A 12789-nucleotide genomic window follows, 5' to 3' on the forward strand; every position below is an offset into this window, starting at 1 on the left:
ATTTATTTATCATTTTTTATATAATTTTATATATTTTTGTTGAATTTTTTTCTCAAGATCAGATCTGAGAGTCACATGATGCTGCACATGATATTTCACAGTATTATTTTTATATGCATTTTTGAACAAATAAATGCAGCCCTGATAAGCATTAGAAAGTTGATAAGAGAGTTGATTAGCCAACATTTCAGCATTGAGTCCCGTTCACACGTGACCTCTAAATGGAAATAATGGAACAAATTCTGTTTGTGTGACAGCGCCAGTGTAGATCTGCATTAAATGAGATTTTGCCTCATTCATGTGGCTTGCTGGGTTTTATCCTAATTTTGTTGACGTGTTGTGTCTGTAGCTGGTGATGGAGTTTTGTGGTGCTGGTTCAGTGACAGACCTGATAAAGAACACCAAAGGAAACTCTCTGAAGGAGGAGTGGACGGCCTACATCTGCAGAGAGATCCTCAGGGTGAGTATGTGTGTAGCGTGGGCTGGAAGACATTATTAGCTTTCAGAAGTGTTATTTTTGAAAAGCGTTTCCTCACTTGACCTTCTCCAGTTGAGTTCAACGTGTTCATCTGGTTTTGATAGGGTCTGACCCACTTGCATCAACATAAGGTCATTCATCGTGATATCAAAGGTCAGAACGTTTTGCTCACGGAAAATGCGGAAGTCAAACTAGGTGAGTTCACACCCCTGACAGCTATCAAACAAATGTGGTGTATATTCGGTAGAATAAGCTTCCGTAAATGAGGTTTAAATAACTAAAAGGTGCTACTATGATAACTATGTCACCGCAACTTGACATAAGTGCATTAGCACGAAAAACCAGAATATACAAATTTTGACAAATTTCAGCCGGGTGCTCTTGTTTACTTACAATACTTACAAGCTACTTTTATATGGTGCACATTGTATGGATTCAATTTCGATCTCACCACATATACGCATTTTTTTTATATATAAAAAACAAATATATACAGTATAAAAATGTATTAATGACTTGGATAACTAGATGAATATTTTTTATTATAAGTAGGTTCTAATCCCTCAATACTGCTTCGAGTGTGTCCGTGTGTGTTTTTATCAGTTGATTCTGTCCATCTTGAGGAACCTATGACCTTCCTCTGGAGTTATTAGGGCTTGTCATCGAGTTGTTTGAGTTTGGGAGACAGTTCAGGCTGGTTGCTATGACAACACTGCCTGCGGTGATGAGGGAAGAGTGGCACAGAGGCAGATGGCAGCATGCACTTCATCAAAGACCTCTCCTCTCGTTACTGCACGCAGACACATTAAGGCCAAATCTTCCCTGTGTGTGTATGTGTGTGTTTTCAACAGTTGATTTTGGTGTGAGCGCACAGTTGGACCGCACCGTGGGTAGGAGGAACACTTTTATTGGCACTCCATATTGGATGGCTCCAGAGGTCATAGCCTGTGATGAGAACCCAGACGCCACATATGACTTCAAGGTACTTCAAGCGATTCTTAATTACGCTCTTACAGCACCTGATTGCTTTTGTGTGAGGGTCTTGTTTGGCTTCAGGCAGAGATCTTAATAGCACCGTTTTTGTTACAGAGTGATCTGTGGTCACTGGGAATTACGGCTATTGAGATGGCAGAAGGAGCCCCTCGTAAGTCCAGCACAATGCAGCATGATGGGACGTGTATTTTATATGATTCTAAACACAAACACCTGTCTGTTTTCTCAGCTCTGTGCGATATGCATCCTATGCGAGCACTTTTCCTTATACCTAGAAACCCAGCGCCTCGTCTCAAGTCCAAGAAGTGGTGAGTCACACCTCTCATTGTATTGATTTTGCACTTCAGATCTACAACTGATGAGTCAAAATAGGGAAAACTGATTGGTTTGTTGTTCTCTGTAGGACTAAGAAGTTCCAGTCGTTCATTGAGAGCTGTTTAGTGAAGAATCACAACCAGAGACCCAGCACTGAGCAGCTCATCAAACACCCCTTCATCAAAGACCTGCCCAACGAGAGACAGGTCCGAATCCAGCTCAAAGACCACATTGACCGGACCAAAAAGAAGAGAGGAGAGAGGGGTGAGGTTTTTTTGTTGTTGTTGTTGATGCATGAACAAAACTTCACAAACATTATCTGTAGTGTGCCTGCCTTTCAATTAATTGCAATAACCGCTACTTTTAGTTGGTTATTCTATCAAAAAGGAATTATTTTGTTTATTATTATTTTATGAAGCATTTTTATTCCNTTTTTTAGTAGAAGTTGACTACTGCTTTCAAAAAAGTTCCTAAAATATTTTCCATGCAAATTTTTATCAAGGGTTTCATGTTACTGTCACATCGTTCCTCATCTGAATCTGTCTTTAGTCTATTATATCTAAAACAAAAAAAAGAAAAGCAAGTGATATGCATTTTTTTAGGCATTTTAATAATTATCTAAATTATTTTATTGTTTTTGTTTATTAAATAATTTATTATTTTGATTGATAGCAATGCTAACAAAATTATAGTTATTGAAAACACAATGTTAATGAATATTTCAATATAAATATTAATTGTAAAAGTGTCTTAGGTAATGAATATTGGTGAAAAAATATTTCAAAACTGGTAAAAAATATTATTTCATTATGTATTGTATTTTTTACATTTTATTTATGGTCAGAATGAATAAATTAATTAAATAGTTTTTTTTGGATAACAAAAGTTGATGACTTTTCAGTAACCTTTTATTAAAATCGACTTTATATTTTTCTTAATTTCTACATTTTTATCCATTGTCACAACTTTATCTGAATTTGTCTCTAATCTAAAAACCTACATCTACCTACATTATCTGTTGTTGTTGTTTTACAGACGAGACAGAATATGAGTACAGTGGAAGTGAAGAGGAGGAGGAAGAGCGAGACATAGGAGAGCCGAGGTACATAGACCTTTCTCCGCTCACACACACAAGCATGTGGGTATAGTGGAGACCTGATTGACTTAAAGATGATTTAACATCTTCCTTACAGCTCCATCATAAACATCCCTGGGGAATCGACCCTGAGGCGGGACTTCTTGCGATTGCAGCTGGCCAATAAGGAGCGCTCTGAAGCCCTGAGGAGACAACAGCTAGAACAGCAACAGAATGAGGAGCACAAGCGCCAACTACTGGCAGAAAGGCAGAAACGAATCGAGGAGCAGAAGGAGCAAAGGAGGAGACTGGAGGAGGTAAGATTAGGAGAAGCACAGTTTAAAGATTTGCAGCCATGTTTCTGAAATCCTCTGCACTACAGTGATGTATTAATGTCGCTTAAGCTAATGATTTAATCTAAATATAATATTTACAATATGTATATGTTTAACATTTATCATATCATATTTGGTATATTCTATTTTAATGTATTTTATATTAATATTATATTATTTAAAGCATATAATGTTTAAAGCTAAATATTTAGTCTGAATGTAATATTTATAATATTGTATTTAAATATAGCACATCATTAATTATGTTTTCTTTATTATTTAAAGAACATTTCATTTATTTTATTTCTATTTTATTTCTGTACTGCTTTTTTTTACTCGTTCTCAGCTGATTCTTTGATTTATGACTTACATTTTATATTAACATCAGCCAACTTATGACACAACAATAGCAACATTAGATGTATGGGTTAAAAAAAAATATTTGCCATATTACAAACAAGCTAACAGATAAAGTTGAGCTAAAATCTTACACAGCCCACAATGTCAACAACAAAAGATATGGGAAGCATTTTCTGCTTTCATGCATCGTTATATGCTTAGTTGCATTTTATTGTTTGCATGTAGCATTGTTTTTCCTCGCAACCCTAACAGAGCAAACAGACAATATGCTGTGCTATTATTCCGGTCACACTTAGACGCACACTTCCTGTACTTTATACTGTGTGCGTAATGGTTCATGAGATGACTGCCGTTTTAAAGTCCCTGGGAGATACTGATCTATGATCAGTCCACAGGAAGGTTGCCCAACATCTTGGGAATTCTTCAAACGGGAGACAATGAAAGACGACGGTCATTGAGCCGGTGAAGATATTCCTGAGTTATGTGATGTAGGGTTTTCTCAGTAGGGGAGGGAGCAGAATACCTGTGGGGATGAATCAGGCGGCCCGGCTGGGCGTCAACCTCTCATTCAGCACATCTATCTCCCGCTGGTCCACTGTCAGTCCGCCTCGTTTCAGCACAGCTCCTGTCAGCAGCCCCTGCTGGGGAAAGGCCATTCAGCATGGCTACCAAAATGCATTGTCTTTTAAACTGCCATCCAGTGGTATAGGAAGGGACTGCATGTTCCAGTCTGAAGCTGAGCTGATAGTTGAGGTCAACGTTGAGATTTATTTGTAAGGGGTGTAAAGGGAGGTTTATTAATGAGCACATGTATTTGTCGCCTCACAGCAACAGCGACGGGAGAGAGAGCTCCGGAAACAGCAGGAGAGAGAGCAGAGGAGGCGCTATGAGGAGATGGAGCAGCTACGGAGAGAGGAGGAGAGGAGGCATGCTGAGAGGGAGCAGGTACATATGTACACACAAACGCTATCCATACATGGCTAATTGTGGTCGTTGAAAGAGGGCAAGAATTGATGGAGAGGGTTATTTCAGTACATAATTGCTCAAGCTGTTATATATTGGTCTGTCACTGCAAACTAACCCATGATAATTCATTGTGCAAAAAGAGACTGGGAAACTAAACCATGCCAGAACCGACAGCTCAACTCATATGAACAGGAAGGGAAGAAATGAAGTGACGTGGCAGCTTCACAGGCTCACACGCCACGCTAACAGACTCCCACTGATTCACCACTATAGAGACGGAGACACAGTGTACTTTCTGTTAATACATGGCACATATATTTATAGATTGGTCACTGTTTTTTTTGTTTTGTTTCAGTTTTTTTTGGTCATACTAGTTATTTCAGAATTCTAGTGTTCATCTAGTGCTCATTTACTATATTTTATATTAAATTTTATTTATTTTATTTCCTGTTACTTACACACACACACACACACACACACACACACACACGTGTGTGTGTGTAAAAACAAAACAAAAAAATATATAGATATATAGATGGACAGTTGTTTATCAAAAAAGTCTGAAAATATGATTAAATTATTTATTATGAGTAACATGCAATTATTTTTGCTAAATTATTCAGTTTTTTCTGATATATTCCAGATATACATATATTCCAGAACATATTTACACAGGTGTGTATGAAGAGAGCATGTGTTCTATTAATCACGTGTAATGTGCTGTGCACTTTGTTCTCAGCTGTAACTGTCTTCTCCGATATCAGACTCACACATGCCTCAATCTCTCATTTAAAGCAGTCTCTCCCGTCAGTGACTCACTTCCTCCAGAGAGGGAAATGTTCTGTTGGATGTATGCATATTTAAAGGACCCACCCACCTTTTCAATTGTAGTTGGGCCGCAGGAGCCCTGCTCAATAGTGAATGAGGACGTCTCACGGGCCGCGTGTGAGACAAATAAGAATGACTGAGCCATTTCACCAGTTCTCATTAATGCCAAAAGTCAAGTGATGTTAGCCATTTAGCTATTCTGAAATGTAGTTTGAATTATACACACCCCTTTCCACAAACCCCGCCCCTTTAACGTTACAGTTGAAACTGTTGTAATCAGACTGTAGCAGGAGCAAATAAAGCTGATCTAACTGTTAGCATATGGACTGCCTGATACATTTTGCTTTTGAGACTTTTAAGGTGTTTTTTTCTGTTAAATATTTTGCCTTCTTGTTGTAACCGTCCTCAGAGACAGTTTGGGACAGCTAATTCAGTAAGATCTGTCAGGCAAATAGATATTTTCTAAGTGTCATTCCATAAAAATGCTTTTAATGCCACAAAGCACTGCATTTTCTTTGCTGTCATAAAACATTTCATTTTCACTGCAAATGACAGTGAAAGTGTCCTCTACAGTGAGATTTGTAATCCAGATGAAGTTCCCTTGCCTTGTTTTCAGTTTGAAGACAAATATTGTTTTAATCCTTTCATAAAGAATAGAACACATGCTTTCAAAATATGAATACATCTTACAAATGGGGCTACCTTTTCTCTTCAGACATCTTTTTGTAAAGTCTTTCTGTCTTTGTGTTCTGTACACTGTACACTTTCATAAACCTGTTTTTCTCTATAATTGCACAGGTTTTTCTTAGATGTCATTTCTAAGAAGCTCCTCAAGGCTTTATTTATTTGAACAAAAATACTGTAAAAGCAGTGATTATTTGATATATTATTGCAGTTTATAATAACTCTTTCTTTCTATTTGAATACACTTTAATATATAATTCATGAAATGGCGAAGCAGAAATTTCAGCAGCCATTACTCCAGTCTTCTGTGTCATATGGAATTACAGAAATCATTCTAACATGTTCAGTTATCATTTATTAAATATCATTTATTATTAGCACTGAAAATAGTTGTGCTGCTTAACATTTTTGTGAAAGTTCATTAATTGATAATATATTTTACCTATTATTTTTGATCTTCTTGATTTTCAATTGTAGTAAACATGCCTGTTACCACTCAGATGTACAGTTAAGGTCAAAAGTTTACATCCCCCCGCTTCAGAATCTGTAAAATGTTAATTATTTTTCCAAAATAAGAGAGGTCATACAAAACGCTTGGAATTGTTTTAGTACTGACCTGAATAACATTTTTCACGTAAAAGATGTTTACATATAGTTTTTTTGTCTAGTGATAGCTCTTCATGAGTCCCTTGTTTGTCCTGAATTGCTTGCTGTTCTTCAGAAAAATCATTCATGCCCCTGAAATTCCTTGGGTTTTTCAGCATTTTTGTGTATTTGAACACTTTCCAACAATGACTATGATTTTGAGATCCATCTTTTACACTGAGGACAACTGAGGGACTCATATGTAGCTATTACAGAAGGTTCAAACGCTTACTGATGCTCCAGAAGGACCTCAACTGTACTCCACTTTAAATATCATTTAAAAATAATAACGATAACTTAACTGCCAAAGACATTATTAGATAGCTCATGGCAACTCATTATGCTGCCATTGTATTGAAGACAATAAAAGTAAACTTTAGGATTGAATTGGACTCCTATCACACTTTTTGGCATTTTGACAAAATGGTTTCAATCAAAACCGACTTATAATTTTTCATTGGGGCGACATTCCCCTTGAGTAGTCTGGGGTTAATTGCCCTGCTTCAGGAAATTAGGATCAAGGTCCTAAGTGACTGCCTAGTGCATGGATAACTCATTCCACTGTTTGAACCAATGACCTTTGGGTAGTGAGCTCATCACACAGAAGGCCACATGGGATCTAGGCAGGGCAGAAAGTTATTATCAGGGTTTCTTACCTTTAGATTTGATTGATTAATCTTTCATTCTTTCGTTTTGAAACTCTTTCAAGGCCCTGTCATCTTTTTCTTCTCTCTTTCTCACTTTCATTCGTTGTTCTATGGGGTTAGGAGTATATCCGTCGCCAATTAGAAGAAGAACAAAGGCAGCTGGAGATTCTTCAACAGCAGCTTCTCCAAGAACAAGCTCTTCTCCTGGTAAACTCTCATTTCAACTTTCACCTTTAAAGTTCTTGCACTTCTTTTCTTTTCATCTACTGCGCTTATGCCATCCGTTGGTCCCCTTCACTATCAGTGAACTCACAGAGAGTATCGATTGTGTGAATTGATCTGGGGCATTTGGGATTTGTGGTGGCTCTATTTGTTATTGCTCAGTTCTCAGGGAAATTAGACTCAGGATCCACAGCCATCAGGCCATCGATGGGATTAGTTTATAGAGCTGTTGAGTTTGAAGTTCTTCTGAACTAGCCCTTGTTTATTTTAAGGAGTCCAAACCTAGTAGCATTATTTTGTCTTATGTGGTTATCTGCTCTATATGTGTCTCAAATCTTTATCTTTTCTCCTCATTCTGTTTCTATTGTGTGTCTAGGAATACAAACGGAAGCAGCTGGAGGAGCAAAGACAGGCTGAGCGATTACAGCGGCAGCTGCAGCAAGAGAGGGCCTACCTTGTTTCACTGCAGCAACAGCAGCAAGAGCCACGGCCTGCGGACAAAAAACAACTGTACCACTACAAAGACTCAGTCAACCCCAGTGACAAACCAGCCTGGGCCAAAGAGGTACAGAGAATTCTTTTTTTTTTTTTAAATTATCTATACTGTGTAGGGTTGGGTGAAAATAAAGATTTTTTTTAAATTATCCCAGTATCGATTCATAAAATTGTTAATGCAAGTTTAAAGGAACACTCCACTTTATTTGGAAATAGGCTCATTCTCTAACTCCCTCAGACTTAATAAGTTGAGTTTTACTTTGGGATTTATTCAGCTGATCTCCGGGTCTGGCAATAGCACTTTTAGCATAGCTTAACATAGATCATTGAATCCAATTAGACCAGTAGCGTTGCGTTCAAAAATGACTGTAACAGGCGCAGTGATATCACGCAGCACCTGAAAACAGCAAGATCCTCTTGCTTGCACAGGGAGCATGTCTTGCAAGCTAGGGACTATTTTCCACAGACGCAGCATGATATCACTGTGCCTAATGTGGCCATGGTACAGCAGCAAAGTTCCTTAATTATTACGTTGAAATGGGAGTGTACTTCCTAATCATATCGGCCTAGAAAATCGCAACTTAGTCTTTGTCTTAGTACACGATATAACAACAGAAATGTAAAGCTTTAAATAGGAAAAATATTGAAATATTGAAATTAGGAACTGCACCTGCTATGGTCATTTTTGCACGCAGTGCTACTGGTCTAATTGGATTCAATTATATGCTAAGCTATGTCAAAAGTGCTATTGCCAGGCCCAGAGATTGGCTAAATGGATTCTAAAATAGCAAAACTCATCTTTTTAACTCTGGGGGAGTTGAAGAATGAGCCTATTTTCAAAAAAGGTGGACTTTTCCTTTTAATAAAAATGCGTTTTAAAAGAAATGCACTGTCTTTTATATGTAATCAAAATGAGCTGAAATAAATTCAAATGTTTCAGCACTGAATTTGCTCTTGCTAATGGCTTAATGTGATAACATTTTTCCAGGTTTGGTCCCACATATGATGCATCTCACTTCCTGTCAATAACCTTTCCATTAGTTTTCAGATTCCAGTGGATGTTTTTTTTCATTATCACGCTCTGAAGCGGCCTCCCTGTCCATTTTCAGTTTTGAGGGTCATATTCTGAACAGTTTTATTGTGCTTATCTGAACACAGGTGATGGAGAGAGCTCAGAGTAACTCCCCTCGAATCCCTCCCAAGAAGCACCATTCGTTTAACAGTCCTGGAGAAAAACGTGTCGGCCAACTCCTCCCTCTTGACAAGAGCTCCTCTAATCAGCCCACAAGGCCCCCCTCCTATCCAGCAGCCTCCCACTCAAGAGAGATGGATCTGGCTGAGCCTCAGCTCAGGATAGTCAGTGGGCCAAATGTTCCTAGAATCCGTGTGTCTTGTGAGCCAGATCCATCCCAGCTGCACAGGATGGTCCAGCAGCATCTTGAACAAGAGGCCCGGGGCCGCAATCCCGGACACTCCAGCAAAGGGGCTGATATTGAGAGAGACTTATACGTCTCAAAGGTCTGCCTCTGCTAGCATGACTTATTCGTGTCTCCTTTTTCGTCTGATCTAGATCTGGTCATGGTGCATATTCAAACAATTAATGCCAGAAAAAGACTTTTTTCTCTAATTTTCTATCGGGGCATTTGGATGATCTCTTTTGGAATGCCTTGTTTCTGTTTTGCTCTCATTCTCTGGGTGCTGGTATTCCTGTAGGTTCTGTTTGGTGGATTTTCTTCTGCTGCATTTCTTGCTGTTGTTTTGCTCTAATGATCAGTAATCTTCTCTTTGAACTTCCCTATCACTCCTCCTTATAGACAGCTGATGACAGAGGAGCATGGAATTGTGGGCAAAAATGAGAGAGGTCTGGATTTGTTGGGGAACAAACAAGCTTTAAACTGGTGGTTCTCAACTTATTTGACTCCTAGGCCCGCCAAGATTATTTCTGATACTTCTACCATAATGACAAAGCTGCTTTTTATTNTGAAAAAAAAAAAAAAAAAATCAATTACATGTGTACAATTAGATACATCCCAGAATTTAAATGTTCATGGTTTGCATATTTTATTACCAGTGTATATGAATCTATGTGAGTTTCTGCCTGATAAAATATTATTCGAATAAATAATAATGACTTAAAATAATTTTTTTGGTCTAGTAATCATATCTTTAGGTAATTCAAAACCCTGTTTTAACTTGCCTGTACTCTTGTTTGAGAACCACTGATTTAGGCATTGATAAAATTACAAAGGGGAGTTGTTAAGGGGTTGTGTTACTTGTAGGCACATATTGTGCCCTGAAGACAGTCATTTCAGATCCAAACCACCCTTCATTCTCAGAGAAGGAATAAACATGGTTTTCTCACTAACATGTCTTACTTTCCCGGTCACTCGATTTCTAGGATGGCCAAAAGTGATTCTTTTCTCATCTGAAAAAGCTTGTGAATGGTGCATGACAGTTTTGAGGCTTGTTGTTTGAATTTGAGATTTTACAGCATGTTCTTTAACATGCTGGACATAATGGACTAAGTGTTTTCTTTTCTGTCTTTAACCTGATGATTTTTCTTCTTCTGTCATTTGGTTATGTTTCATCTTTGCTTGCTGAGTCATTGGGTCTGCAGAAGTGAATAAAAGATTGTCTTCAGTCAACTTGATGGAACAGATCTAAAAATATCTAAAATGTCTAGTTTGGGACAGGCGGATTTGCGCAAACATTTAGAAACTCAATCTTAGGTGATTATGTTAATGCTAAAGATAAATAAAATTGACAGAAGGCTAAAGGTCTAATCATCTTATTAGCTGTTCTTATTAAAAGGTAAACCAATTAGATTTTATTTGAAAAATATACAATTGGAAATTTAAAATTAGCACAAGCTACTTTTGAAGATTAACCCTTGTGTAGACCCTACAGTGTCTCATATAAGCCATTTTACACATTGACTCTCAAGCAGAGAGGAAAACAAACTGATTGTGACAAGTTGCATTGACACTAACTTCCTCTCTGTCTGTCAGGTTGAGGAACGCTCTAAGCTGAACCGCCAGAGCTCTCCGGCTCTCCAGCACAAAGTGGCCAACCGTATTTCTGACCCCTCCCTGCCTCCCCGGTCAGAGTCCTTCAGCAGTGGAGGTATACAGCAGGCCCGGACGCCTCCCATGCACCGCCCGGTAGAGCCTCAGGTACTTCCTGACCCCTTTATCGGAGAGACCGATGTGCTGTGAAGAACACTGACCCCAGAGTTGTTCTTTCAGATGGCGCACCTGGTCTCTGTGAAGTCCCATGGCTCTTCCATGACAGGATCCCAGTCGCTGCATGATCAGTCCTCTCAGGGCGTCTCAGCCTTCCAAGAGGGTCTGTCGCCTCACAGACCACCGATGCCTCGGCAGAACTCTGACCCCACGTCAGAAACCCCCGCCCCACCACCTCGCATCACCAGCCGAGATGAGAAGTTTGACCGTAGCTCATGGCTGAGACAGGAAGATGACGTCCCTCCAAAGGTGATAATCTGGGATGAAATATTCCAGTGACATTAATAGTAATGAATTTGGAATTCATGTGGAAACCAAGATCTTTTTTTGTCTCTGAAAGCAGTGACAAATATTGCTAAAATAATATGAATAGTAATATTTAACTGACTGATATCCAAGGATAAAGGAATGTTTTCCTTATGCCTTCACAAACCTGGAAGACCTTTGTTCATCTTTGGAACACAAATTATTATATTTTTGATGTATTCTAATGATATATTCTGACCCTGCATAGATAGCAACACAACACGTTCAATGCCCAGACACATAGTAGGGACGTTGTTAAAATAGTCCATGTGAAAGCTCTTGGATTTCATCAAAAATATCTTAATTTGTGCTCCAAAGGTGTTATTATGGGCATAAGGCTTTGGAACAACAGGAGACTAAGTAATTAGGAAACTATAGAATTAATGACAGATTATGGAAAATGAATGGCAGAATTTTCATTTGTAGGTAAACTATTCCTTTAAACCTAAATATAACTGCACAAAACATATGAAATGTCTCATACTACATTAATAGGGTTTCAGTGGAAGCAAAAATAAATATGGTTTGAAGTACTTAATGTCAAAATTTAAATCAGTTTAAAAGTTGAGTACACAGTACTCCAAGTTGTTTAGATGCTATCAATTTATTCATAACTGTATAATGCGTTACTAAGTGTGATGATATAAGATGATGATAATAATATACACATAATAATAAACACATCCTATATTTAAAGCTCATCTTAGTAAACTAACATCTGTTAACATGCTTCAGGTGCCCCAAAGGACTACTTCTATATCTCCTGCCCTGGTGAGAAAAAACTCTCCAGGGAATGGACCAGGAGGACTGGGGCCGAGAACCGGAGCACATCTGATCCGAGCCAGGTATATTCCACTTTTCATTAACTTCTGTCTTTCTTTTTAAACTCATTTTACACCTTTTATTGCAGATCAATGTTGTCTTTGTGAATATAATTTTTTGTGAATTATTGAAACTTTTAAATAATTGTTAAATTATCCCAGTAGGTACAATTAAAATTCCAACAATTTTTTTTTCTTCACTTTCTTTGTAATTCCGTGATTTTTAATTACATCCTATTACTTACAACAGCAGTTTCTGTCAGTAACCCAATAAATAAATAATGGAAGAAATATGTGAATAAGTAAATGTTTGTTTTTTTCCTGAGACTTGCAATTTTGTCAGAAGTTGAGTTTAGTTTAAATGTGGCTTGTTTGAA

General features: G+C 38.0%; 1 protein-coding gene across 1 annotated transcript in view; it reads left to right on the forward strand.

Annotated features, from left to right (window-relative positions):
- The first annotated feature begins 230 nt into the window (after positions 1-230).
- LOC122330228 (misshapen-like kinase 1) overlaps positions 231-12789 on the forward strand; it is a 30115-nt gene continuing 17556 nt past the window's right edge. Inside the window, exons 1-16 of the mRNA XM_043227080.1 lie at positions 231-248; positions 350-460; positions 583-673; positions 1330-1460; positions 1568-1622; positions 1701-1779; positions 1875-2050; positions 2822-2888; positions 2980-3178; positions 4385-4501; positions 7447-7533; positions 7925-8113; positions 9202-9561; positions 11052-11216; positions 11289-11534; positions 12327-12462. Of these exons, the coding sequence (XP_043083015.1) occupies positions 231-248; positions 350-460; positions 583-673; positions 1330-1460; positions 1568-1622; positions 1701-1779; positions 1875-2050; positions 2822-2888; positions 2980-3178; positions 4385-4501; positions 7447-7533; positions 7925-8113; positions 9202-9561; positions 11052-11216; positions 11289-11534; positions 12327-12462 (2227 nt within the window). The remainder of the gene's footprint in view (positions 249-349; positions 461-582; positions 674-1329; positions 1461-1567; positions 1623-1700; positions 1780-1874; positions 2051-2821; positions 2889-2979; positions 3179-4384; positions 4502-7446; positions 7534-7924; positions 8114-9201; positions 9562-11051; positions 11217-11288; positions 11535-12326; positions 12463-12789) is intronic.

This window comes from Puntigrus tetrazona, chromosome 24, assembly GCF_018831695.1.
Source record: "Puntigrus tetrazona isolate hp1 chromosome 24, ASM1883169v1, whole genome shotgun sequence".
Taxonomy (NCBI): domain Eukaryota; kingdom Metazoa; phylum Chordata; class Actinopteri; order Cypriniformes; family Cyprinidae; genus Puntigrus; species Puntigrus tetrazona.